This window comes from Nycticebus coucang, chromosome 9 (assembly GCF_027406575.1).
Source record: "Nycticebus coucang isolate mNycCou1 chromosome 9, mNycCou1.pri, whole genome shotgun sequence".
Lineage (NCBI taxonomy): Eukaryota > Metazoa > Chordata > Mammalia > Primates > Lorisidae > Nycticebus > Nycticebus coucang.
In genome coordinates, this window is record NC_069788.1 from 107,050,543 (window position 1) to 107,077,896 (window position 27,354).

The 27,354-nt window shown below is 41.7% G+C and overlaps 1 protein-coding gene across 15 annotated transcripts in view; it reads right to left on the minus strand.

Moving 5' to 3' along the window:
* NRXN3 (neurexin 3) overlaps positions 1 to 27,354 on the minus strand; it is a 1,789,915-nt gene that overhangs the window by 1,648,624 nt on the left and 113,937 nt on the right. For all 15 annotated transcript variants that reach the window (XM_053602374.1, XM_053602388.1, XM_053602378.1 and 12 more), the window contains exon 4: positions 11,141 to 11,170. In XM_053602374.1, coding sequence (XP_053458349.1) covers positions 11,141 to 11,170 — 30 coding nt within the window. The remainder of the gene's footprint in view (positions 1 to 11,140; positions 11,171 to 27,354) is intronic.

A 27,354-nucleotide genomic window follows, 5' to 3' on the forward strand; every position in this document is an offset into this window, starting at 1 on the left:
TAAATTTGGGTTACTTTGAAAAGCATATTTGCCTTCTTAGAGATTGGTAATTTGCATTGTCCTAGCAAAGGCTTTGAAAAATCCTGCAGTCAGGAAACCTGCTTAATTTTGTTCGGAATTTATTTTTCACTTTTTTCTTGAAATACTATTAGCAAATTTATTCAGAAAATGTCAGTCTGGCCAAACACACTATTAAATACCAAGTTCTAAGAGATGGCAAAACTTCCACCAATTCACCGGCTTTTATATTTTGAAACTAGAAGATGAATTAATTCTAAAGAAATAAAACAAATACTATCTGGTGGCTAGTATTTGATTGAGTTCCACAGTTCTCTCAACAACTGTATACCACAGGATCAAGCATGACATTGAACTATGAAACTCATTATAAAGTTCACATTCAGAGACCCCACTAATAATAGAATGCGTTGTCAATGCATATTTCAAGCCATTTAGCAATTCTTTTTTTTTTTTTTTTTTTTGTAGAGACAGAGTCTCACTGTACCGCCCTCGGGGAGAGTGCCGTGGCGTCACACGGCTCACAGCAACCTCTAACTCTTGGGCTTACGCAATTCTCTTGCCTCAGCCTCCCGAGCAGCTGGGACCACAGACGCGCGCCACAACGCCCGGCTATTTTTCTGTTGCAGTTTAGCCGGGGCTGGGTCCGAACCCACCACCCTCGGCATATGGGGCCGGCGCCCTGCTCATTTAGCAATTCTTAACAGTAACAAGGAACAACTGATTACACTAACAAATTCAGTTTAAATTTTTAAAAAAAAAGGTTGAGAGATTTTCCTACATGTGTTTATTGTTTGATACACCTTTTATTTTGTTTGGGGAGAAGTGTAACACACACAAGGATACACATACAATCGTATTTGAGGTTTGAAGTTTATTTTTGGATAGTATCAAGCCAAAGTACTGACTCTCATTTCAATAATGGATCTGCAGGCATTTGTAAGGCATAGTCATTAGCTTATCTTTAAGTAAATATTTTGATTGTCAGACAGCTCATGGCAAACAAGGTTTTTTTCCAAACACTGACTTCTGAACATCCAAGCCCACTTGTACATCATTCATTTAATACTCTGGATCTGTTCTAAAATGTAAAATCATCCTAAGGAAGTCAAAGTACAGGAAAAAAATTATGTTTTGCAAGCTTTTCATTTAAAAGGGCTCCAGAGCTTACAGGGACCTGATTCTCTTTCAGTTCTGTGGTCCTCACTGCGCTACATTACCATGAAGCTTAGGAAATGCGCTATTACACACCATCGTTCTCCCCCCACGGCTATCACAGAAAAGCACACTCACAAAACAGCATTAATTGTCAGAATTAGCAACCATTTAAAAGGCAGCTGTTCTTTCACTCTTAAATAGGCTCCAAATTTCAGATCTTTCCCCTGTATTGACCGATCTATTGCTCTTACGCACACATACACATGCACATATAATGAATGGATCCTTAATCAAGCAAATTTTTAAAAATTACCCATATTCCAAAAACCCAAGAAAGTGCTGTTTATTAAGCAACATTTTTCACCCCAATACTTGCCATTGTGGTTGCAATCATCTGGAAAGCTTCCAACCTGCAAGGAAGCACTTTTCAAAGCTCCAGGTGGAAAGGCCCTGTTTTTGTGTGGAAGGGGCGGGGGGGGGGGGGGAAGAGCAGTATCTCTTTAAGAGTCAACAGTAAATTAACTTGCCCAAAAGAGTGAAATAATTAGCAGTTAGTAGCTTATTAAAAGGATGGCAAAGGCCAAGCTGCCATCTGGGATCTCCGGTTTCTTGTGATTGTTATTATGTCAAGATGTGCAAGCTGCATTAGGTTTCATGTCACCACGCCTGCCCTTGCTTTACATGTAAATTTTAATGAAAGATGCGGCACTTTCAAAATCAGACGTCCATCCAAAAGTGTTATTAGTCTGGCTTCTTACAAAGCATATGGTCTTTTCCACCTCTGCTATTCTACTTACCACTAAATACCCTAGGAAAAAAGAGGAGAAAATTCAATGATATCAATTAGACATTCTCTTTTGTGAGCTTCATCAAAAACAGGCACAGGAGGACAACATTTTTGCATCTATTTACACACAGTGAAAAACCACAAAGCCTCCCTCTCCTGCAAAGTTAATCCTTCTTAATGAAAGTTAAAGCAATCTAGAGCCTGCCTACTGATTATTACATAGATAAATACAGTTTTGCAGGGATTGGGGAAAAATAAACATTTATTAAAAACAAATGGCAAAAAAATTTTCATAAATCACAAAGATAAAAAAATAACAGAAAGTGTCGCAACAGAACCTTATAACATGATGGCACATTCTATATCTTGAACTTCACGGTATTTATGTAGGTTTAAAAAAGTATTTAAACTGCACGCTTAAAGAGCCTGCATTTTATACACTTCACACTAGCCCCCATAAAGATAAATAATGACAAATGAAAAATTCCCTCTGTGTTCACACACAAAGCATATTCTCTACTGTGATTCCGAGAATGTAAAGGGTATGTGATTTAACTAAATGAATGATTACCAGTTTCCCTTTAAAATAAAAAAAAATTTAAACTTCATCTATGCTAATTCATTTAAAAAAGAATGTATTTATGACTTCTCACATTAGGAAAAGTGGTTGTTATATTTGAAAGCCATTTACGAACTCCCCTAGAGTGGCAAGGTGGCAGAGGGCTGAGTTGGTGTTCCCTGAGTCAGCCCTGTGTAAGCAGCACCTAGCTCATTGTTGGCTTTCCATCAACATTGATGGTTGAATGCCAAAGAAATATTGTTTTTGTAATGTTAAAGCAAAGAATCTGCTGAATTCTGATACATACCACTCTGAAACCTGTTATTTTCAGTATACCTACAAATGGAAGCTGTCTATAACAACATAACGTACTGGTATGAAGCTATTAACATGTATTTTGATAAACTCTACCTGTACCAAAACACGGACACTACCCTGCACACCCGAGAAATGGACCATGGCACGTAAGGAAATGCACTTTGTTTGTTTTCTTCCAGAATATCTTTCATCAGGCTCCTCTTCTGAAATCTTTATAAATGAGATGTATCCTAAAGATAACACAATGTAATTCAAAACAATCTGTAATTGCAGGTGCTTACAAAGTCAAGTGTATATGTGTATACATACAGATTTGTAGTTGAAAATTATATATCTTCTAAGATCAACCACCTCGACTTGATAAGCAAAGGTCTATAGTAGTAGATTACTGTGCATACTTTAGAGGAGAAAGTTTTATGATATATCTATATAGATATGAAATCTTCAAGTAATCAATAAATCCGAATTGATAACTGAGGAGGCAACAGACATGGTCCTTCGAAATCTGAGAAATATTTTCTTGTATGAATTATCACTTGGAATTTAATTAAAATATTTCACTGATACATTGTGCATCTTATTAATAAAGCTACTGCTCACACAGACACAGTTTTTAAGTGCTCCACAAGAACGACTGTGCAAATAAAAAGTCTTCAGTGTCCCATGAAAATTTCTAAATAAGAAAAAAAAACTCTTTTCATATTTTTCAAGTACCATTTTAAAGACATCACCACCAAAACCACAGAGCCACTAAAATCAGGCAATTTACTCTTCATGTTTAAATAGATCTATTTTACCCCACAGACTTTCATAACATTAGAAGAAGAAGAAAATACGTGGAAAATAGACTTCTTTACAAAACAAAGCGATTTTATATTCATTGTCAAGAGGACAAAATCAGTGGTAGATGAGAAACAGAACAGACAAGCGATGGAAATGTAATATTGCCCCTATTTTATTGTAATTAGATATTTATAGAGCACAGATGAGTTTATTTTCATAATTAGTATCTGACATTGCATTTACAAATTTGCATAAACAGTTGGCTATCAAGGCAGTAACTTATTTGCAGGGCTCTCAAGTCCTAGCAGGGACAAGAGTGGCCTCAACTTCTCAAATCAGCTTTCTTAATGTTATTACCAGCAAAATACAATCTACAGGAAATCATGTTCAAGTTCATGTAGCTTGATTATCTCTTTCCAACTTGACCAATGGTGCTTAGTTCAGCATTAGAGGTCCAATGATTAAATCTACATGAGAAAAGTACATATAAATAAATCAAAAGGGGCCTCAATTCTAAAGGACTAGAATGGATTTTAGAGACAACACTCTCTACTGCTGTAAATAAAGAGTTCTGCTGAGCAAAACAAGAAAGGAATTACATTCCCCACTGCCACTCTACCCCCCTCCCCAGGCCCACCCCAAGCCACCCCTACTGTTTAAAAATCGTGGCCTTTCTTGGCACTTATTGAAAGTGTCAATTACCTCTCTCATTGGTCATTCTCAGCCTTCTCCACACTCCCTACAATGGCCCACACCACTCTACAAAACCAACTTCACCCAGTATGCGGATCAGGCTCTCTAGCAGTAGCCCCCAGGGTAAGCAGGATTCCTGGTACCCTGATGGCTGCTACAGGCAAAGACATTAATCAAACACATTGCCAGTGACTACCTCCTGCTCCTCAAGCCAAAAGTCAAAAACTTGTGGCTCAGGGACCCAGTCATTTGGCATGTGTGCACACATCTGTGTGTGTACACCTACATATGTATGCTGAGAAAGCTGCAAAGCTCTGACATTTTTATAGAATCCATTCCTGACTTTTCTGGATGGTCTGGTGACACTGGGCTGCATTCTCACATGGCAGCCATCAGCAGGGGCAGAGTGGAGGCTGCTGCCTGTGATGGGATCTTGGCTCTCCTGTCCCACGGTCCCCACTGTTACTTGGTTCTCCTACACTAGGATGAGGCTCAGATCTCCTCCTGTATGAAACCTATCAGGTCCCTAGAGGCTTTGGAGTCAGCAGCCCCTGCTCCAAGTTCAGTTTCAAGGGAAAGCATTTTGTAACCTCACCCAGAATAGGCAATCCCCAAATAGACAAGATAAAGGGGAAGGGAACCCCAAAACACACACTGGACACATCACAGAGGCTGTCATAATCAAGCCCAAAAAGATGACCAGGGCTGGTTGCTGAAAAGCTCCTCTGGTCAGCCACTTCCAAGGAAAGGCAGGCTTGTGGTGGCCGAGCGCAGCCTCCCAAACACGGTGGTTACTGGTGTAGCCTGAATGACCTGCTCAGTTTTGTACATTTATCTTCACAATTCTTTCCACTATGGGTTACTGTTCCAACATCTGGATTTAAAAGAATGACAAAATCTGAAGTATATTCTTTCCTTTCTCTGTCAACCTCCTAAGACTAAATCTAAGACCTTTCCCACTTTTATTCTGGTGTAATCTATAGCCATTTCCCTCTGACACTGCAAACATGGGGCCAGGAGAAGGCCTAGGTAACAGGGGACTGAACCCAGAACATCTGGCCTGGCTCATACTGCCAGGGCTCCTTTGCTCAGTGGGTTGGGCTCAGGCAGGTAGCAATCAGGGGCCTCGGCTAGTAAGGAAAGTGACTGAGTGACTCCACGAATAGCATCAGTGCTGAGAAATCTAACCCTGTCCTTCTTCTCTCCTTCCTCCCACATATTTCAAACCAATTGTGTAGTTCGGCTAAAAAAATACTACTTCAGTCTGTGAGTCTTCATCAAGTACAGCTCTGGACCAAGTACTGAGCTGGTGTAGAATGGTGACAGAAAGGCCAAAAATACAGCCTGTGTGCTGGGGTTGAAACATATGAGTAAATGTAATTCAAGGAGGTTTGCCACAGGCACTTTATAACAAAGTCTGGCCGGGCAAGGCCTCTCAGACCTTCCAGGATGGGCAGGGGGGAAGGGTGATCAAGGATATTCAATAAGAGGGGAGAGTGTGAAAAAAGCCCAGAGGCAGGAGGACCAATTTGGATGTGAGTAGAGTGAGTTGGGACTTTCAGAGACTGGGGGGCTTGGGGGGTGACGGTGGGCAGGGCATTATGGTATTGTAGAGAAGACAGCAGGGAAGGCACCTTGACAATTACACAAGGAGAATCATCCCAAGCTTTTGAACAGATGTGCGACATGATCCGATTTAATTTTAATTTTGCTTTCTTTTCACTTTTAGGAAGATGACTGACAGCGAGATAAGAAGGATTAGAGATTTTGAGTCCTTTCCACATGCAACATATTATGCCAGACACATCTGGACACTAAAAAATGCATATGTTCGTCTTCAACATACTCACAACTTAGTAGAGGGGCGCGGTCTGATTCCCAGATGATTTAAATATAAATTGTTAGAAAGGCAAATGGACAGCCCAACTCTGAGTGGTGAATTCAAAGATCACATCGAAATAAGAAATAAATTCTATGTATGATTCCAACGGGCAGGAAAAGAAGAGAGTGGCTATGAGGCAGGACAGAAACAGAACAAGCAAAGGTTGCGGATAAAGTGTAGTGAGGTTCCTCAATAACCTGTTTGGCTGGATCTAAGCAATGTTGCAGCTAAGCTTCACAGGTGAGTAGGTTACAGGTAAATAGGGCCTTATTGGGGAAGACTTGGGAAGTGAGATAATTAATTCTACAACCCATTTGTGGGACAGCAGAGTTGAAGCAGTTCTCAATTACTAGGTAGATTGGAAAAGAAGAGAGACAGAGAGACCAGTTAGGATCAGGCAATAATCTAATGAATGCTAACCAGGAACTGAACCAGGGTGTCAACAGAGATGGAGGAGACCTTTCAGAGGAGAATCTCAGCAAGCTCTCTCTACTGAGTTCCTGAGAGTAGGAAGGAGAAGGAAAATAATTCCTGGGTTTCCAGCCTGAGTAATAAGGATGGCAGCTCCACTGAAAGAAATGTGGGTATCCTAAGGGGAAGCTGGTTTGTGGACAGATGATATGAAGGTGACCTTGGACATCTGAGATAACAGCAATAGTGGGACATTTATACAGACACGTGTCACAGAGAATGCGAGGTGGCAGGCTGGAACTTGAGGCAGGTCAGTGGCAGGGAGGTAGCTCGGAGGTCATCCCTGGACTGCAGAGAGGCAGACAGAGTGGTGGTGAGCATCTCAGGCCCGGGGCGGGATTCCCACTCAGTGGCCATGTGACCCAGGCTGTCTGACTTTGCCATTCTTATCTATTCAACGAGGATGATGCCACCACCCACATCACAGACAAGCTACGAGCACTAAGTGAGGTAAGGCACGTGGCACGATGGCTGGCAACCCAAAAGTAGAAAAGGACTGAACTGCTTCCAAGGCAACCAGACATAACTTTTTAAAGACCAAGAAAAGCAGAAAACTCAAATGAGAGATGCCCGGTTCACAGACCAGTCATCAAACAAGCGTTTTCCATAACTTCTCCGTCCCTTCTTTCTTCAGTAATCTCATACCAGAATTCACATTTCCTACTTCTGTTCTCTGCCAATCTTTGAAGGAAGAGACAGCACAGAGACTTGTTGAGGTAGGGAGGAAGGTGGGGTGGGGGGGATAACTGGATGCAGATACATACTCACAACGTATCAATTAACCTCTCCCTTCACTCCTGAACAGCTAATCCAATTGGAGCTGATGAGTCAAATCCTCCAGGCTGGGGTCCCAGAGTGGACGGGTGAGCTGTGTGCTGCCCAAGCATAGGAGCTGAGAGCCATGTCAGAGCGCTGGGGCAAACCCACCCGTTCACACCTCTCCTGTCCCTTGCACACCTGGCAAACACTGGTGTTGTAAGTCATCTTCCTCTTCCTCCTTACAGTGTAAAGAATTTCCATTCCTACGTTCTTCCACACCTTTCCAGCCCCACCCTTCTTAGCTCATCATCCCCAGTCAGAAAATCCCTACTCTCACAAATACAGGAAATACAACGCAGAGAAAAAACAGGCAATAAACAAATACCCCCCAAATTCCACATTACATAAAATTGGGGGGCAATTTGCCAACCCTCTGTCTTTCTCATCTATCATTCTTCCCCCACTCATGTTATCCCCTTAATTCAGTTATTCCAAAGAACAGCAACAATGGTACATCATTTCACAGCTCTCCTCTTCCCTCAATACATTTAATGGGAGAGGACGTTAGAATAGCATGCATTGCATTAAACTACATCTTCTCCATCCTGCATAACTATTTTCAGAATCCCCCGTTCTGCTGGAAACAGCATAGCATCAAGCGTAAGGCCCAGCCTCAACTTAGGGGGAGGCAGGCCAAATGCCGAATCACCTCCAAACAGCAGTGGCTTTTTATTTATTTATTGTGCAGTTGTTGTTAAAGCATTAAGTTATAATCTGGACTTATTCATCAGCATTGACAATCCCTTTGGATACATGAATATTTCGGAAAGCAGATAGTCAAAATGATAGAAATAAAGCGATCTCTACCTTTACTTCTACCTACAGAAATGAAGTGGAAGGTCCAGTTAAGTAGAGGAAGCATGGTGTCCACCATGGAGGCGGCGAGAGGGGGAGAGAGAGAGAGAGTAAGGAGAGGAAAACATCAGCACACTGCAGACAGGCACAGAGACATAACACACATCACGAAAACCCAAGACAGTAAAGGCAGGAGCTCTGCGCCATCCTGAGAAAGCAGTGCATGCCCCCCACCCAATGGGAAGCTCAAACAAGCTCAAACGCCGTGACCAGCAAGGGGCTCCCATCAGTTTCATGTTTAAGCTTTGACTCTTTCAGTTCTCCCCAGTCGCCTCCTTAGAAATGTGACAAAGTCTGCATGCAAAAGCACCGCACAGCCACATGTATGTGAAATGGCCCGCACTTAATCCATCTAAAGATTGGTTAGGGAAAGTCTTGGAGAAGCTGGGGTCTCCTGTATTTCCCAACGTGAATATGAGTCACGGGGACTACGGGTGTGACACACACGTACAGATGGTGCACACGCAACATTCACAAATAATGTCCACACACATTTGAGGGCATCAAAAACAAATTCTTGAGGTTCGGTGGGAACCAGACAGACGTCTCTTTCTTTTATGAAGAAATAAGGAGAAGGAGAGAGGGTATTGGTGAGAAGAAGCGTACTGGCTTTTTGGGAAATCACCTGGGTGAGAACAGACAAGGAGGTGGGAAACAGAAAAAAACAAGAGGAAAAGAAATGTTGTCAAAAGACCTCCTTAAAAACAGACTAAACTGCAGGGTGCAACTTAAAATGTTAGTATAACAACACTGGGCACCCAGAAGAATTCTGCACCCTTTCTGGAAATCCTCTCTATAACGGGATTTACAACATCTATGTCTGCCATTATCTCTCTCTTTCTAGAAGGTACCAGGCTTATTTCCTTGGAATGTGGTTGTGTCTGAATGCTCCATATACGTGCATGTCAGTCCTGGGTAAAGAATACAGTATAGGTTCTCCAAACACCTTTCATACTCATGTTGGGAATTAGCCTTCCAAAATTCCTATGCTGCTTCGGTGTGTCTGAAATAAGCTAACAAGATGATGCAGTCCCATCAGCCGATTACATCTGCCGTGCTTTGTGCTATGATGTCAGCCATATGATGCACTTAGTCTTCCAAGCTGTAGTAAAAGTTGGGAGAACCCCAAAATGGTAGCTGGGAGCATAGGACGCAAGACTGTAGAAGTCCTCTCATCAGGACCCCAAGGGCCTATTCTTGCTGGTGAAATTTGTCACCAAAGTTGAGCCTTCAAATTCTATCAATCGCAGAGCTTGTTCACTTCTACTTCACAGAGACGTGTTTAATTCTCTCAAACCACACAGACACCCAGGTCCACATCAAGAACATCCCCTGTGTCTAGCCACCTCCTACTTACTTGCTGCTGGCACCTGCTTCCCTCTCTCACCTACGAGAAAAACCAAGACTTCACCCCAGTCTCTTTCAAGCCCCATTTAATGCTAGAAAACTCACCTGTCCTCCCCCAGTTCTTCTGATATCTGCTCTCTGCCAAGCTTTCTCTTCATTGAAATTTCCTAAACTCACACCATGGATCTTGGCTCAGGTCTGGAGGATACACTTATATTGGAAATGTGGGGATTCTCCTTACCCTGCCTTAAACAATTCTGAATGCTTCAACTGCCCACCTCCACAGCTACCTGGGCACCATGGATAAACTTCTTTCAGCCCTGGGTAGTCCCCTGATTGAATCATATGCCCCTTTATGGCAAAAATATCTGGTGGACCCCATGTAAGGGAGTAGGAATAGAGAAGTCCCACTCTCCTCAAAAGATTAAGAAAAATCCTTCTTCTCCTTTTCTTTGGGCCTCCAAAAGACGAGGCAAGTCTATGTGTATTTTGAAAAGAAACAGACAAGAAAAATTAAAATACAGTCTTTTGGTGTCAGACCAAGACAGGTAGCCCAATCTTGCAATCATTCCAAGGCTCAGAAGAAACACAATAGTAGCAATTGAACTGTGAAGGAAAAGACAATTTTAAGTAGGCTCAGCTCTCAAACCCTGATTTAGGCTGATAATGTGGAAAATTTTTATTTAGGAGAAAAAGGCTTCATTCACAGCCCACCCTGTGCTTAGCTGAGCTGAATTTCCTGCACAGTTCATTCCTTGCATATTTGAATATTTTAGGCTGCAGATGCTGAATTTACAGATCTTTATATGCAGTTTTCTTCAGGGTGTATAATGAGTTAGAATCCTGCTATGAGGACATTAGCATGTTCTTTAGGTGGGCTGGATTTTTTTGTTTGTTTATTTGCTTTTCTATAAAACTGAAAACCATCCAGCCCCCAAGGGTTGCCTTTGACTGTGGAGGGCAAAATGTCATTATAGCTGGTGGAAAGGAGGGGTAGGAAAAAAAGCAAAGCTCTCCTCAGAGGGAAATTCAAGGAGGAGCCCCACTCCTGTACCCCAACCTTGGCCCCAGACACGGAGCCTGGGAGGAGCAGGAGGAAGTTAACCGCTTGGTTGCTCTGAAATTAGCTTCATTCACCCCCATTATCGACACTGTCATGCCTTGTTTCATGCTTCCCTCTTGGATGCAGCCCGGCAGGGCCAGCGCCCCAGACGACAAATGGTGGTGGAGAATGGAGAAGCCAAGGGGACGGCGGGTGTGAGAGACCATGAGTATCAGGGAAGGCAACCCCCCCGACCCAGTGCAGGGCGGCCCCGCTGCCAGCCGGGCCTACAGCATAAGGGGCAGGCAGCCTATGACCTGCCGGGATGATGAGGTGCCCAGTGACCAGCCAGAGGTGCCGAGGCAAGCAATTCAGGCAACTGCAGCACCGCAAGCTTAAAGCACCTACCTTGTTCGCTCATCATGAGGTGGGAGAGGCCTTGAGAAGGAAAGAGAAGGGGAAAGGGAGCGGGGAGGAAGGGACAGGGAAAAAAAGAAAGAAGACAAAGTTAAAACTCTAAGTGCAACACAATCTTCTCTTAATTCTTGAATGGAAAATGGAGTGGCAGGGGCCACACACACACATTACCCCCCCCCCCATATACACACTCATGCTCAGGGACTGGTGTACAACACACTCTGAGACCCCAGCCTTCCTGCCACAGGGCAGCAGCCTGGCTCTTCAGTTTTACAGACAGTCTTTGGTTACGCTGAACTGCTCTGGGCCTAATAAAGAAAACTTTCCTTTGACCATAGCTCTGTGCAATAGGTAGGCTCTGTGATAGATGCGTTCGAGACTATGTCCCTTGGGAAGCAGCTTCAAGATGCCAGGCAAAGGAGGTTTCTTTCTTTTAAATGACTTGTAATAGGAAGAGCAATACATGGTCACTGTAGAAACTTGGAAAAATTCGGAAAAACACAAAGAAAAAAAATAAATCAGATGCAATCCCACCATCGAGAGGTTATCATCTAAATTTCTGTTGCTTCTCTTTTCTATAAAATTGAATCGTGTTGAATATAGCAAATTAAGTTGCTGCTTTCGAGAGCTGCTCAGACAACCTGAAGGTGATTCTCCTATAGCCCTTGTTTTAGCCCCATGCCAACTCCATGATCCCCAGCACCATCTTCTCCTAGAAATCCCCCCAGACTTGACCAAAGAGACCTAGCCTAGACTGAATAGGTTCAAGAAGGTACATGAAGTTCCAATAAACAAATAACAGAACCTCCGGCTATGTTCTTACGGAAGGCAAGCACACTGTTAAGAGCTCCTTAGTACAAGAAAGCACAGACCCTGATAACTCTATTAAGAGAAAAGATTTTCAACATGTAACCAACTGTACGAGTTATTTGCTCTTACATTGCTTCTATTATTACTGGAGATACTTTACAAAATCCAGATCACCCTAGAGAACCTTTACTCAGAGCAAAATTCAGGGATATAGGGGATTAATAAAGGAGGGGAAAAACTCTAAAGTATGGAAATCTCTAAATATTTTTGGAGATTACTAGAGATTTAGAAAAGTAATCAGAAGCAAAATATAGGTCAGGCAATTGACTTTTTAAAATCAATGATATATAAAATACACAGACACGTGCCATAAATGTCACAGAATCTATTTTTAGATGAATTTTATTAAACTCTGATCATAGTTTAATTATACAATCCTAGCATCCATTGCTCAAGGTCTAGGATTAACACTCACAGAACGAGAAAATCATGCCAAAACTAGTCATTCTCATGATTAGATTTATTTAGAATGTAAATTTTTGGTCTCTGGGGGGGGGCAGAGAATAATAGGCAGTGAGGAGAAAGGGCTATAGATCTCACTAAAAGAAATTGTCACAGAAATAACTATTCCTAAAATGCCTGATATTTCTGGACCAAGCCGTAGCCTTCAGTCAAGAGCAAGAAGGGGAGGGGATGCGGGGCAGAGAAGGGGTGTCCGTGGAAAGAGGAACAGGAACAGAACAGATGTATGAATTCGGTAGGCAAACAACAGCATTATCAGTTTGTAAGGAAGATCCAAAGAGATGCCTAAGAATTAAACAGAGGGTTGAAAAAGAAAGGGTCAATACATTCCACCTGAGAATGAAGATGTTTGGCAGCTAGCTGTAGGAGAGACTGAGTAGGAAAGAGATGGAAATGTTTATTTCCAAAGGAATACTTTTAAGGTTTACCAAATGAAGAGTGAGCAGGAAAGTTGGTAGTAAGAGGGAATGCACACCCTGGAGAAAGCCCTACAATTGGTCTCCTCTTCTGTGCTTCTCCAAGTGTATGCCTGGGACAGCCTCCATCCACCACCTGGAGAAGCTGGAAGATCCCAGGCCTCACCCCAGACCTCACGAGTTAGCATCTTGGGAAGGCCTTAGGGCAAGATCTGAATTTTAAACAAGTCGCCCAAGTGCTTCCCATGCTCGCCGGAACTCGAGAGCCACCCATTTAAAGTGGCAAATAAATCAAATTTTAGTAAATTAAATTGTATGATAAATGCACTAAGAAGAATTGGGTATTTAATGAAACTGCAGCGGATCCTTTGGTAAAGGGAAGAATCCTTTTAAAATGCAAATAACTCACCAGCTGTGTTTTTAACAGTCAAATACATACTTATCAGGTCTTATTAAAGCTACATATGTAGTTGCAGGATTGCCAAAGTGATCATATTCTCCAACTTATAAAAACCTTAAATAGAATGATTAAGCCAGGAATACAGACCTGAAATTCCTGATGTCAAAACTTCAGTTTTGCAGGCAATAAAGTGAAATGGAGACAGGGAATAAGTGTAACAGGAAAAGGATGGGGGAAGGGGAAAACTATAATCATGATTTGAGTGTATATTTTGCTTTTTGAGAAGGGAATTTGATTCCAGTTTGAAAAGCTTTCTACATCAGTACCTTTTTCTTCTACCAACTATCCCAGAGCTTACAGAGTTAAAAACTGAAAACCAAGAACTGTATCGTGTCCAGGTCTATTCTGAAATTTTGTTTCTCCCTCTTTCCACTTCAAAACACTCCTACTTGCTGCTAAAAATCTCAGCACCCCCCAACAGTGAAATGGATGAACCAACAGCCAATCAACCACCAATTCCAGTACCCACTATGTGAAAAGACTAGATTGGACAGTGGGGGGACAAGTGAGTATGGTCTGGCAGTCGCCGGGCTAAGAATGAGATAGGGTCTACAGATGCTTCAGCTGAATTTGTCTGTAAGTTGGAACAGGTACATTTACTTATTAACAGGAATAGCCTCCGTACCAGTCATAAGTGAGTTGAATGTTTGTAACTTGAGAACTTACTGTAATAGCCTCTGTTCGTAAGTGCAAATCGTACATAAATCAGATGTTTGTAACCTGGGGACTGATGTATATAGTTCTTGACCTCTAGGAGTTTAGAGTCTAGCTGAGAAGGTGTGTGTGTTTATATTTACACAAACACATATGTGGCATACATATTGATACTTGGCAGTGAGCACAGGGGTTAAGACCAAGGACTTCAGAGTCTATTTGATTTCCACCTAGGCTATTTTCCATTCTGTGACCAAAGTTGATAAACATCTGGTGTCTTGATTTTCCTATCTTTTAAATTTGGATACTAATCATGCCTACTTCACAGGTAGCCTTGAGAATTAAATAAATGAGTATATGTAAATCTGTGCTTGCACAAAATAAGAGGTATATAAGCATTGTTGTTATTTTTGATGATGTTATAGAAACATGCTGATGTGTAAGGCGACACCCGTTACAGTGCCTGATACACAACAGGTGCTCAGTGGGCCTGTGATGATTGAATGAAGAATGAATGGGTAATTGCTAAGTGTCAAATGACAAATTCAGACAATAAGACCAGATCCTAGGAGGGTCCTAGGCACTCAGAAAATGTTACTAGAGGACAGAGGGATTTGAAATAGGCCTTGGAAAATAGTTTAGGATTTAGATACATTCCAGGTACCACCAAGGGCTCCCAAGACCACAAAGTATATTTATAAGGACTCTTCAGTTCAGCTTTTCAGAAGACATTAGGACATTGCCAGGCACATGATAGGTGTGTAATAGCATGCTATACAAATAAAGAAATGAATACATGTAAATAGTACATATAACTAAAAAGTGGAAGATGATTCTAGGAATCAGAGTATGGCAGCCTTGGGTTTCCAGGAAAGCAGACTTTATCCTGCAGGTGAAAAGAGACAGTCAGGTTCTGTGGGAAGAGAACAACCCAAGGAAAATGATGTAGAAAAAGATTGTTTTTACTATAGAGTGGACAGGATGGATTAGAAGGAAAGAGATGGAGACACATATCAGTCGCAGACAAAGGGCCTAAATTAGTATCATGGCAGTGGGAAGGAAACGGGGAAAAGGATTTTTTTTTTTTTTTGGAGTTTTTGGCCAGGGCTGGGTTTGAAGTCGCCACCTCCAGCACATGGGGGCTGGCACCCTACTCCTTTGAGCCACAGGCGTCACCCAGAAAAGGATTTTTTAACAGCTCAAAGGATGAAATGCGTCAGGAGAGGGGTTCATGGGAGAGACTGGGGAAAACAATGTCAGAAACAGGAAGGTTTCTGGGATGAGAAAATGGATTTGGGCTGGAGGATAATGAGTTCTCTTTAAGGTATGATGAGTTGAAGAAAGAGAGGAACCTCTCACGCAAAAACCTCCAGTGGGCATTTAAGGAGGTAGGACTGTGATCTGAGAGGGAGTCTGTACAAATCCATTCCCTTCTTAGAAAACAGGGCAGTGCTTGTGTGAGTGAACAATTCCCAGAGGGAGAAAGCCGTGGGAGCCCTGAGTCTTAACTTGAATGAGGAGATATTAGGATATCCTGGAGGTTCGTTTCCCCACCTTCGGTCCCCCCTCCCCATCGTATGCAACATTAAATGTAAAAATAATTTTATATTCCAAAAAAAAAAAAGGAACTACATGGCTTTCCAACATAAATTACAGAAAATAATGCTCAACCAAGAAAGATATAATTAGCAAAAATGGAAATAAAATCTACACTGGGCATGCGTTCTGTGAATGTTTGATGAAGAAAGGGTTAAAATGAAAATGGGCCCTCTGATGGGCCTCAGAAGCAGAGGGTACAGGTGCGTGCACATCACTTGCCCTGGGACCAGCACTCTGGCTGGGTTTGGAGCGTGGCATTTATTTTGAGCCTGACGTTCCAGGTCTGCTGAAAGAAAAGGTATGGGCTGGACAGGGACTCATAAATCAAAGGGGACCACACGTGTCCAGAACAACCTCACTGTAGCCTTTGCCTTGAACAGATCTTCCACTATGGCTCAAAATCCAGTACCATGAAAGTTCACCTAGGAATGAGTAGGGAACAGGAGATGAGCTGGGATGACCCTCTGACAGGCAAAAAATGAAGTTTTGCCAACATAACTGTAATACCTTTTTAAAAAGTAAATGCCAAAAAGAAAAAGGAAAGAAAAGAAAGGAAAAGGTGTCTCCTATCTGATGCCACACCCTAAGAAAGCTCTGCCCCGGCTGGATCTGGGCATGATTCTGAATCCCTTCCACCTCCCTTATAATAGTGCTGTATTCCACCCTGCTTGTGCCTGTCTATGAGGGGAGGGGGCACACAGGTTCTCAGGGTACATTCAGGAACAAGAGGGGGAAAAGGTTGCCGGTAGATAAGATGTACAAAGTTAAAACTGCCTTAGAATAGACTGCAAATCATATGTAAATTATATGCAAAATATACGTATGGCCTTCTAAACTATATTATACCCATTGGGAAAATCCCCATGGAGATAGTTGCTTTTGCAGCTCAGGAAAATGGAAATGGCTATGAAAGCAAAGTCATTTGTAAGCGGCTGTGGCCATCATGAAGCCTGTCATGGGAATGACTAATACAGAGAATAGAAACCATTTACTGAAACAGGCAAGAGGAAGATGTAATGTTTAGGAACCAGGCCAGAAGTTGAAGGCCTCCATCATTTAAGCTAATACTGTCTCCCCCCCAAACCCGTAATATCCCACCCACCTCACATGGTTTTCAAATTCATCCTTTTTTCCTTCACCCTGGCTGGGTAATTGAGAAAAGCTTTTCAGGGAAAGAAAGAAGTCACTTCTAGGGGCTCAGAGGGGGGAAGATTCAGAAAAAGAAAAAAAAAAGTTATCTCTGCCAAGACTTTTGTTTCATTCACTTTGAGGGTAACTTTTATACCACTGAAAAATCCACATATATCATCTCTTTTTTCCATACTAAAGTAGAGAAATTAAATGTCACTAATTGCTGCAAGTGCCAAGTACCAACACTGAATTCTTATGAGACCACAGGACTTTTTTAAAAGAGTAATTATATAAAATCAGAAGATAATGGAAACATTCGCCTAACATTTCTGGAAGAACTCAGGAGATCGTGACAGGGGAAAGGGGTAGGACCCAATGAAAAGAGACTCCAATCTGTCTGCAGGGTGACCAGGAGTTTGGAAAGAAAAAGGGGATGGAATCTCATGTCCAGATTTGCATTTGAAAGACGGAAATGGCTTAATAACCCCAAAGACTGACCAGGGAAAGGAGGCATTTCATAGTTTAATAGAAATACACATCTTAGCATTTTAAGCATTTAGAAGAGGAAAGTCAGTTAACTTGGTAAGCAGATAATTATAGGAGGAGGAGCAAGATGGCGGCCGAGTAACAGCTTCCTTGCATCTGGGCACCGTGAGTCTGGGGAGATAGGACTCCAGGCATCTCTGGCTGGTGGGATCTGCCTATCATCACCCCTCTGAGGATACAGGGAGTCAGTGAGAGACTTCTGGACCCCAAGAGGAGGACTAAAACAGTGGAAAAATGGCAAGTGGTCGCGTGTGTTCAATCCGTCTAAACCCGCCGGCAACTGTAAGCTCAGTAGCAGCGAGACTGCAAACCAGAAAGACCTTACCTGTGAACTGTTTTGGTGTCTTTGGACTTGGCACTGAGTTGAACTGCCTTGGGGAGAGCCTGAGCGGGAGTGCGGAGAACTCTGGCCGTTGTCTAGGGCCCCAGTCTGAGCCGCTGAGCCAGAGGGAGCTAATAGTGTTTGGCTGTGGGTCACAGGGAGCCATGGTGAGCGATCTGCCCCGGCAAGCTCCGCCCTCAGGGTCGCAGAGCTAGAATTGGGTGGGAGCTGGTAACCCAGCGATCAAGTAGCCTAAGGGTGGGGTCTGAGCCGCCTTGCAGCCCTAACCCTCAGAGGCAGAGTGAGACCGGTTTTGGCACACTGGGTAAATGGATAGCCACTTCAACAGTGATTCCAGCGACAAGCACTTTCATGGGAAAGCTTCTGCTCAGCAAGTTTATAAGTTCAAAGTGCCTTCTAAGTGGGCCAAAGAGAGATTTAGGGTGTCTACCTGCTGGGGTTTGAGAAATCAGCAGCCTCCAGTCGTATCAGAACTGTGATTAACATCTCATACCCCAGAAGACCACGTGTTGCCCAGACAATATTCAAAAACATATACATACTGCTTTGATTTTGGTTGTGTTTTTTTTTTTTTGGTTGTTTTTTTTTTGTTTATTTTGATGTTGTTGATGTTGTTTTGTTTTTTAATTTCAACCTTTTCCATACAGATCCTTTTTCTTTCTCAATTTTTCTACTTTAATTATAATTTCCCATTGCTGCCTTTTTCAATAACTAGAACTTCATTTTTGCTAGTGTTTATACCGCTATTATTTGGTTTTTCATCCAATTTTATCCCGGAAAGTTTTCTGTTTGCTTGTTTTGATTTGATTTATAGCATTTTTGTCTTTCCTCTCTACTTGGTGGAGGTGGGGTACTGTGTCTGATCAGGTTAGCAAAGAGCTGCTGACCTCAAGGGAACCACCCAACTGGGCACCCCCAGAAGGTGGGGCTTTTTTAAGGTTGTGTCAAAGTACCCTACTGTACACCTATATTGCTCTGTCTCCCTCTTTCTGTGCCTCTCTTCTTTTTGTCAATATTCCTTTTACCCACCCCCTCTCCTTTCTCTATTTTTCTTCTTTTTTTCCTATCACTCAGTCCTCCTTTCTTTCATCCCTTTTTTGCTCTTCAACCTTCTCACCCTTCTGGTCCTGTAACCCTTAGTCCACAGGCACGAGAACTTAAAGAGCAAGAGGAAGTGAAAGGAAAATTAGGGAAAGGAAACAGAGAAAAGAAATCACTCATGAGGAAGAATCAGCAGAAAACTCCAGGCAACATGAAGAACCAGTCCAGAACAACCCCGCCAAGGGACCATGAGGTAGCTACTGCAGATGATTCCACCTATAAAGAAATGTTAGGAATGACAGAAAGGGAATTTAGAATACACATGTTGAAAACAATGAAAGAAATGATGGAAACAATGAAGGAAACTGCTAATAAAGTGGAAAATAACCAAAAGGAAATCCAAAAACAGAATCAAATAAAAGATGAATGATATGAGGAATATAAAAAGGATATAGCAGAGCTGAAAGAACTGAAACAGTCAATTAGGGAACTTACAGATGCAATGGAAAGTATCAGCAACAGGTTAGACCATGCAGAAGAAAGAATTTCAGAGGTAGAAAACAAAGTTCTTGAGATAACTCAGATAGTAAAAGAGGCAGAAAAGAAGAGAGAGAAAGCAGAACGTTCACTGTCAGAATTATGGGACTTTATGAAGCGTTCCAACATACGAGTTATAGGAATTCCAGAAGGGGAAGAAGAATGCCCCAGAGGAATGGAAGCCATACTAGAGAATATCATAAATAAAAATTTCCCAAATATCACCAAAGATTCTGACATACTGCTTTCAGAGGGATATGGGACCCCAGGTTGCCTCAACTCTAACCGAGCTTCTCCAAGACACATTGTGATGAACCTGTCCAAAGTCAAGACAAAAGAAAAGATTCTGCAAGCTGCCAGGAGTAAGGGCCAGTTGACCTACAGGGGCAAATCCATCAGAGTGACTGCAGACTTCTCTAATGAAACTTTCCAAGCAAGAAGACAATGGTCATCTACCTTTAATCTACTTAAACAGAACAATTTCCAGCCCAGAATTCTGTACCTGGGCTAAGCTAAGCTTCAAACTGACGGAGAAATCAAATAATTTATGGATACAGAAACACTGAGGAAATTCGCCACAACAAGACCACCTCTACAGGAAATATTTCAACCTGTTCTGCACACTGACCACCACAATGGATCAGCAGCAAAGTAAGAACTCAGAAATTAAAGGACAGAACCTAACCTCCACACTGATGCAAAAGATAAAACTAAGCAATGGACTCTCACAAAATAAGATGAATAGAATACTACCACACTTATCAATTATCTCAATAAATGTTAATGGCTTGAATTCCCCACTGAAGAGACATAGATTGGCTGACTGGATTAAAAACACAAGCCATCCATTTGCTGTCTGCAAGAAACACACCTGGCTTCAAAAGACAAATTAAAGCTCCGAGTCAAGGGTTGGAAGACAATTTTTCAGGCAAATGGAATTCAGAAGAAAAGAGGAGTTGCAATCTTATTTTTAGATACATGTGGATTTAAAGCAACTAAAGTCAAAAAAGACAAAGATGGTCACTTTATATTGGTCAAGGGAAAAATACAACAAGAAGACATTTCAATTGTAAATATCTATGCACCCAATTTAAATGCTCCCAGATTCTTGAAACAGACCTTACTCAGTCTGAGCAATATGATATCTGATAATACCATCATAACAGGGGACTTTAACACTCCTCTTACAGAGCTGGACAGATCCTCTAGACAGAAATTAAACAAAGATATAAGAGATTTAAATGAGACCCTAGAACAACTGTGCTTGGTAGACGCATATAGAAAACTCCACCCCAAAGATAAAGAATATACATTCTTCTCATCACCCCATGGAACATTCTCCAAAATTGATCATATCCTGGGACACAAAACAAATATCAACAGAATCAAAAGAATTGAAATTTTACCTTGTATCTTCTCAGACCATAAGGCACTAAAGGTGGAACTCAACTCTAACAAAAATGCTCGACCCTACCCAAAGGCATGGAAATTAAACAATCTTCTGTTGAATAACAGATGGGTGCAGGAAGAAATAAAACAGGAAATCATTAACTTCCTTGAGCATAACAACAATGAAGACACAAGCTACCAATACCTGTGGGATACTGCAAAAGCAGTTTTGAGAGGAAAATTCATCGCTTTAGATGCCTACATTTGAAAAACAGAAAGACAGCACATCAACAATCTCACAAGAGATCTTATGGAATTGGAAAAAGAAGAACAATCTAAGCCTAAACTCAGTAGAAGAAAAGAAATGTCCAAAATCAAATCAGAGATCAATGAAATTGAAAACAAAAGAATCATTCAGAAAATTAATGAAACAAGGAGTTGGTTTTTTGAAAAAATAAATAAAATAGATAAACCATTGGCCAGACTAACGAGGAGTAGAAAAGTAAAATCTCTAGTAACCTCAATCAGAAATGATTAAGGGGAAATAACAACTGATCCCACAGAGATACAAGAGATCATCTCTGAATACTACCAGAAACTCTATGCCCAGAAATTTGACAATGTGAAGGAAATGGATCAATATTTGGAATCACACCCTCTCCCTAGACTCAGCCAGGAAGAAATAGAGCTCCTGAACAGACCAATTTCAAGCACTGAGATCAAAGAAACAATAAAAAAGCTTCCAACCAAAAAATGCCCTGGTCCAGATGGCTTCACTCCAGAATTCTATCAAACCTTCAAGTAAGAGCTTATTTCTGTACTGCAGAAATTATTCCAAAAAATTGAGGAAGAAGGAATCTTCCCCAACACATTCTATGAAGCAAACATCACCCTGATACCAAAACCAGGAAAAGACCCAAACAAAAAGGAGAATTTCAAACCAATCTCACTCATGAATATAGATGCAAAAATTCTCAACAAAATCCTAGCCAATAGATTACAGCTTATCATCAAAAAAGTCATTCATCATGATCAAGTAGGCTTCATCCCAGGGATGCAAGGCTGGTTTAACATACGCAAGTCCATAAACGTTATCCACCATATTAACAGACGCAAAAATAAAGATCACATGATCCTCTCAATAGATGCAGAAAAAGCATTTGATAAAATCCAGCATCCTTTTCTAATTAGAACACTGAAGAGTATAGGCATAGGTGGCACATTTCTAAAACTGATTGAAGCTATCTATGACAAACCCACAGCCAATATTTTACTGAATGGAGTAAAACTGAAAGCTTTTCCTCTTAGAACTGGAACCAGACAAGGTTGTCCTCTGTTACCTTTGCTATTCAACATAGTGCTGGAAGTTCTAGCCAATACAATTAGGCAAGACAAGGAAATAAAGGGAATCCAAATGGGAGCAGAGAGGTCAAACTCTCCCTCTTTGCTGACAACATGATCTTATACTTAGAGAACCCCAAAGACTCAACCACAAGACTCCTAGAAGTCATCAAAAAATACAGTAATGTTTCAGGATATAAATCAATGTCCACAAGTCAGTAGCCTTTGTATACACCAAAAACAGTCAAGATGAGAAGCTAATTAAGGACACAACACCCTTCACCATAGTTTCAAAGAAAATGAAATACCTAGGAATATACCTAACGAAGGAGGTGAAGGACCTCTATAAAGAAAACTATGAAATCCTCAGAAAGGAAATAGCAGAGGATATTAACAAATGGAAGAACATACCATGCTCATGGACAGGAAGAATCAACATTGTTAAAAGGTCTATACTTCCCAAAGCAATCTACCTATTCAATGCCATTCCTATCAAAATACCAACATCGTACTTTCAAGATTTGGAAAAAATGATTCTGCGTTTTGTATGGAACCGGAAAAAAACCCATATAGCTAAGGCAGTTCTTAGTAATAAAAATAAAGCTGTGGGCATCAGCATACCAGATTTTAGTCTGTACTACAAAGCCATAGTGCTCAAGACAGCATGGTACTGGCACAAAAACAGAGACATAGACACTTGGAATCGAATTGAAAACCAAGAAATGAAACTAACATCTTACAACCACCTAATCTTTGATAAATCAAACAAGAACATACCTTGGGGGAAAGACTCCCTATTCAATAAATGGCGTTGGGAGAACTGGATGTCTACATGTAAAAGACTGAAACTGGACCCACACCTTTCCCCACTCACAAAAATTGATTCAAGATGGATAAAGGACTTAAATGTAAGGCATGAAACAATAAAAACCCTCAAAGAAAGCATAGGAAAAACACTGGAAGATATTGGCCTGGGGAAAGACTTCATGAAGAAGACTGCCATGGCAATTGCAACAACAACAAAAATAAACAAATGGGACTTCATTAAACTGAAAAGCTTCTGTACAGCTAAGGAGACAACAACCAAAGCAAAGAGACAACCTACACAATGGGAAAGGATATTTGCATATTTTCAATCAGACAAAAACTTGATAACTAGGATCTATAGAGAACTCAAATTAATCCACATGAAAAAAGCCAACAATCCCATATATCAATGGGCAAGAGACATGAATAAAGCTTTCTCTAAAGACGACAGACGAATGGCTAACAAACACATGAAAAAATGTTCATCATCTCTATATATTAGAGAAATGCAAATCAAAACAACCCTGAGATATCATCTAACCCCAGTGAGAATGGCCCACATCACAAAATCTCAAAACTGCAGATGCTGGCGTGGATGTGGAGAGAAGGGAACACTTTTACACTGCTGGTGGGACAGCAAACTAGTACAACCTTTCTGGAAGGAAGTATGGAGAAACCTCAAAGCACTCAAGCTAGACCTCCCATTTGATCCTGCAATCCCATTACTGGGCATCTACCCAGAAGGAAAAAAATCCTTTTATCATAAGGACACTTGTACTAGAGTGTTTATTGCAGCTCAATTTACAATTGCCAAAATGTGGAAACAGCCTAAATGCCCAACAACCCAAGAATGGATTAACAGGCTGTGGTATATGTATACCATGGAATACTATTCAGCCATTAAAAAAAATGGAGACTTTACATCCTTCGTATTAACCTGGATGGAAGTGGAAGACATTATTCTTAGTAAAGCATCACAAGAATGGAGAAGCATGAATCCTATGTACTCAATTTTGATATGAGGACAATTAATGACAATTAAGGTTATGGGGGGGGAAGCAGAAAGAGGGATGGAGGGAGGGGGGTGGGGCCTTGGTGTGTGTCACACTTTATGGGGGCAAGACATGATTGCAAGAGGGACTTTACCTAACAATTGCAATCAGTGTAACCTGGCTTATTGTACCCTCAATGAATCCCCAACATTTAAAAAAAAAAAAAAAAGAAGAAGATAATTATAGTAATGGGTACTATATTTGTTGGCTATTTATCCCAGACAAGGTGTGGCTATGTGTTATCTCCTTAAATATAAGCCCTATGGGAAAGGCAGAGCTATAACTTCAGTTTTATAGGTAAAGAAACCAAGACAGAGAACCAAAGGCACACTACCCAGTAAGGGGTGAAGCGAGGACTTTACACCAGCAAAAGCCAGAAAGTGGCCTTTCTAGACTGTGACAGTAACACTAACTACCACCTCTCCCATGCGGTGCTGGTGGAAAACAGGGCAGCAGAAAATAGCACCTAGACATTAGTTCCACTTCATTTATGCTCCCGGCCCAGCGTGGTTTAAGGAGCATTAGAAAGCCCTTTGAAATGGCTCTCTCCTCCTCCTCCTCCATTCCACCAGCAAAGTCTACTAAAACATGAAATGCTTCCTTTCTCAAGTCATTCCTTGACATTATTAAGCCACTCCCCCCTTTTAAATGCAAGTCTGAATGCTCAGACTCCTCAGTCCTGGATACTGTCCTGTGTGAGACCATCAGGACAGCCAAGCTAAAGGGCTCTCCAGAGAGGTTCACTCTCTGGGGGTGTCCTGCAGCAGAGTCCCAGCCTATTCCATATGTTGAACAATGACTTGACTGAGGACATTCACAGCATGCTGTCGGGAGGTTGTGATGATCTAAACCTGAGAAGAGCTCATTTGCTAGATAGTAGAATCAGGGTCCCAAAGGATGAAAATACAAAAAAGTACAATTTAATTTTAAGGGACAAATGTAAGTGCCAGCACTTAAGCACCATCTTCCACCTCCAACTTCCCAGAATAAAAAACTGTAATAGTTTCACCTTTTCTTGGTGATGTCTATATCAGACTTAGGGTTTGGGTTCAGAATATGATGCTGTATATTAGGAAGGGCACTAACCAGGTGGGGTGCATCCAAAGGAGAATATCCAGGATGGCAAATGGCCCAAAGTCCTGGCTACAGGAACCGCTCCAAGCAGCCAAATAAGAGAGGGCCAGGTAAGGACCCAAGAACTGCCATCAAGCATTTGTTTTGTTTTGTTTTGTTTTGAGACAGAGACTCACTATGTCACCCTAGGTAGAGTGTCGTGGCATCATGGCTCACAACAACCTCAAACTCTTGGGCTTAAGTGATTCTCTTGCCTCAGCCTCCCAAGTAGTTGTGACCAAAGAACCCACCACAATGCCCAGCCATTTTTTGGTTGCAGTTGTCATTGTTGTTTAGTAGGCCCAGGCCGGGCTTGAACCCGCCAGCTTCAGTGTATGTGGCCAGCACCCTACTCAATGCACGTTGCACCAGCAGGATAAAGGAGCAAGCACATTTGGCATGAACAGAGGGTATGTCATAAGGGGAGTTTTACTTGCCAGATATGGAGCAGAGGAGAATCCAAGTAGGGGGTTTAGGTGATAACTACCCACCACCCCTCCCAACTCTAAGAGTATTTGCCTCTATGAATTCAGATATCTCCAAAGAGCCCAAGCAACATACTGGGTTGAACCATATAAAACTGCTGCTATTTAACTGGTTTTGACCCAAATGGCAGTTTCCAATGGCTGAAACTAATGCCCCCAAGAACCCTACCCATAATCAGAGTATCAGGCTTCAAGGATCACCTACCACCAGAGCTAACCTATATAAAGCCTCAAATAACCATCTGACAGCAGGTAACATTCAGAATGATCAACCATTTAGATGTATTGATACTGGAATTTCACTGTTCAGGAGGTCCTTGGTCTCAGGGATTCAAAGAAAGAACCCATGGACCACAGATCGGTGGTAAGATAGGACTTTTATTAGAAGTTGGAAAGGAATACAGAAGAAATAAAAAGCACCAGAGGGGAAAGAACTGAAGAACTCTCTCCAGAGTCTCCCCATGGACTCTTTAATCTAGGGGTCTTAGGTCTAGAGCATTACATGTGGTCAGCAGTTGGTAGATGGAAAAACATCTCTTCAAAGTTAGTGAGTGCATTAACAAATGAATGTAGTTCCTCCACCACTAGGGTGAGGGGTTATCGAGTCCTTTACAGTCTTTGTCTCTGAGAAAGGATTAGGGTGTGTGCTCTTACCCAAGGTGGAACCACCCAAAGAAACATCACAGGCTGCTTTGTTCATGATTTTATCAGAACCCAGAGGAGGTATCCCGAAAAGATGGTCTGCTTGTGCCTAGAAATGGAGGTCTGACCTCTGAGCTTACCTGCGCCTAGAGAACAGGGGGCTCCCTGTCTAGCCCTGAGTGGTAGAATTCTGTATCAGTATGATTTTGGCTTTTCCACAAGCATTGCACACTACTGAAAATGAATTGAATAGTTAAACTGAAGTGGATGATGGTTTCTACAGACATAGAAGGGGAAGGGAGGCTACTGTTAATTCTCCAAGATAGGGGCCACCTACGCCTCTCACTTTGCCATTCCATGATGCCACCAGGTTCAAGCCTTCTGTAGGATGTAACCACACTAGCCCACTCATGGTGAGCCTCTGCATCAACTCTGCTATTACTGCATGGCAGCAAATGAACAAAAGGGGTTTCTCAACTATGCCCATGAATCACGACAGCTCGTGCATGTCGTGGCCACAGATTAGAAGAAAGAATGTCTGTAGTGTATTCCCAGTCCATTCCACATCTTAGCAGGGAAGGTGTGGTGGGTTTTCCTCATTCGTGAATGCCCTGGGAGGCAGAGAGATGAATGGGTCATGCCAATCACTCTGAGAGTTAAAGGATCAACAATAATGACTTTTAGAAAGACTCACCCCAAAGGAGAGGTCTTTCCTCTCCAGTTATCATGAATTTCTCTAAAACAATTCTTCATTCATGAATGACATAAAACTGGACAGCTGATGTTCTAGATTTTCTTTCTAATGAACCCAAATAGACCATGGTGTGCTAGACTTTAAGAATCCAAGCTGGATTTAATGAAATGGAAGAATGGTTCCAAGCATAAGTCAAATAGAGCAAATGAAAAACCCAGGAAGGGAAGAGAAATAGCTGCAGTGCTCACAAAAATAGTCAAGGTCAAGTTCAATTTAACACTATCTCATTTAAAAAAAGTGTGGGATGGTGATTAAAGTGGGTTAAGGTGTTTGGTGCTTCTATTATGAACGTAAAGTCCAGAAAAAAAGAGCCCCGGGACCATTCTATAATGAACCCATTGCTATCATGTTCACCACTATAAATGGTGGGAAATACCCTTCTTTGGAAAGGATGCAGGGGGGAAAAAATGTCATTTTTTATACAACAATGACCTGAATTATAGAATTTAAAACCCTTGTAAGAGAATGTCTAAGGAAACTAGAGATGTTTTAGCCTTTAGCAAAGAAAATCTATAAAGACAAAAGCCCTATCTGCAAACACTGGGAGTATTATTAGATCTATC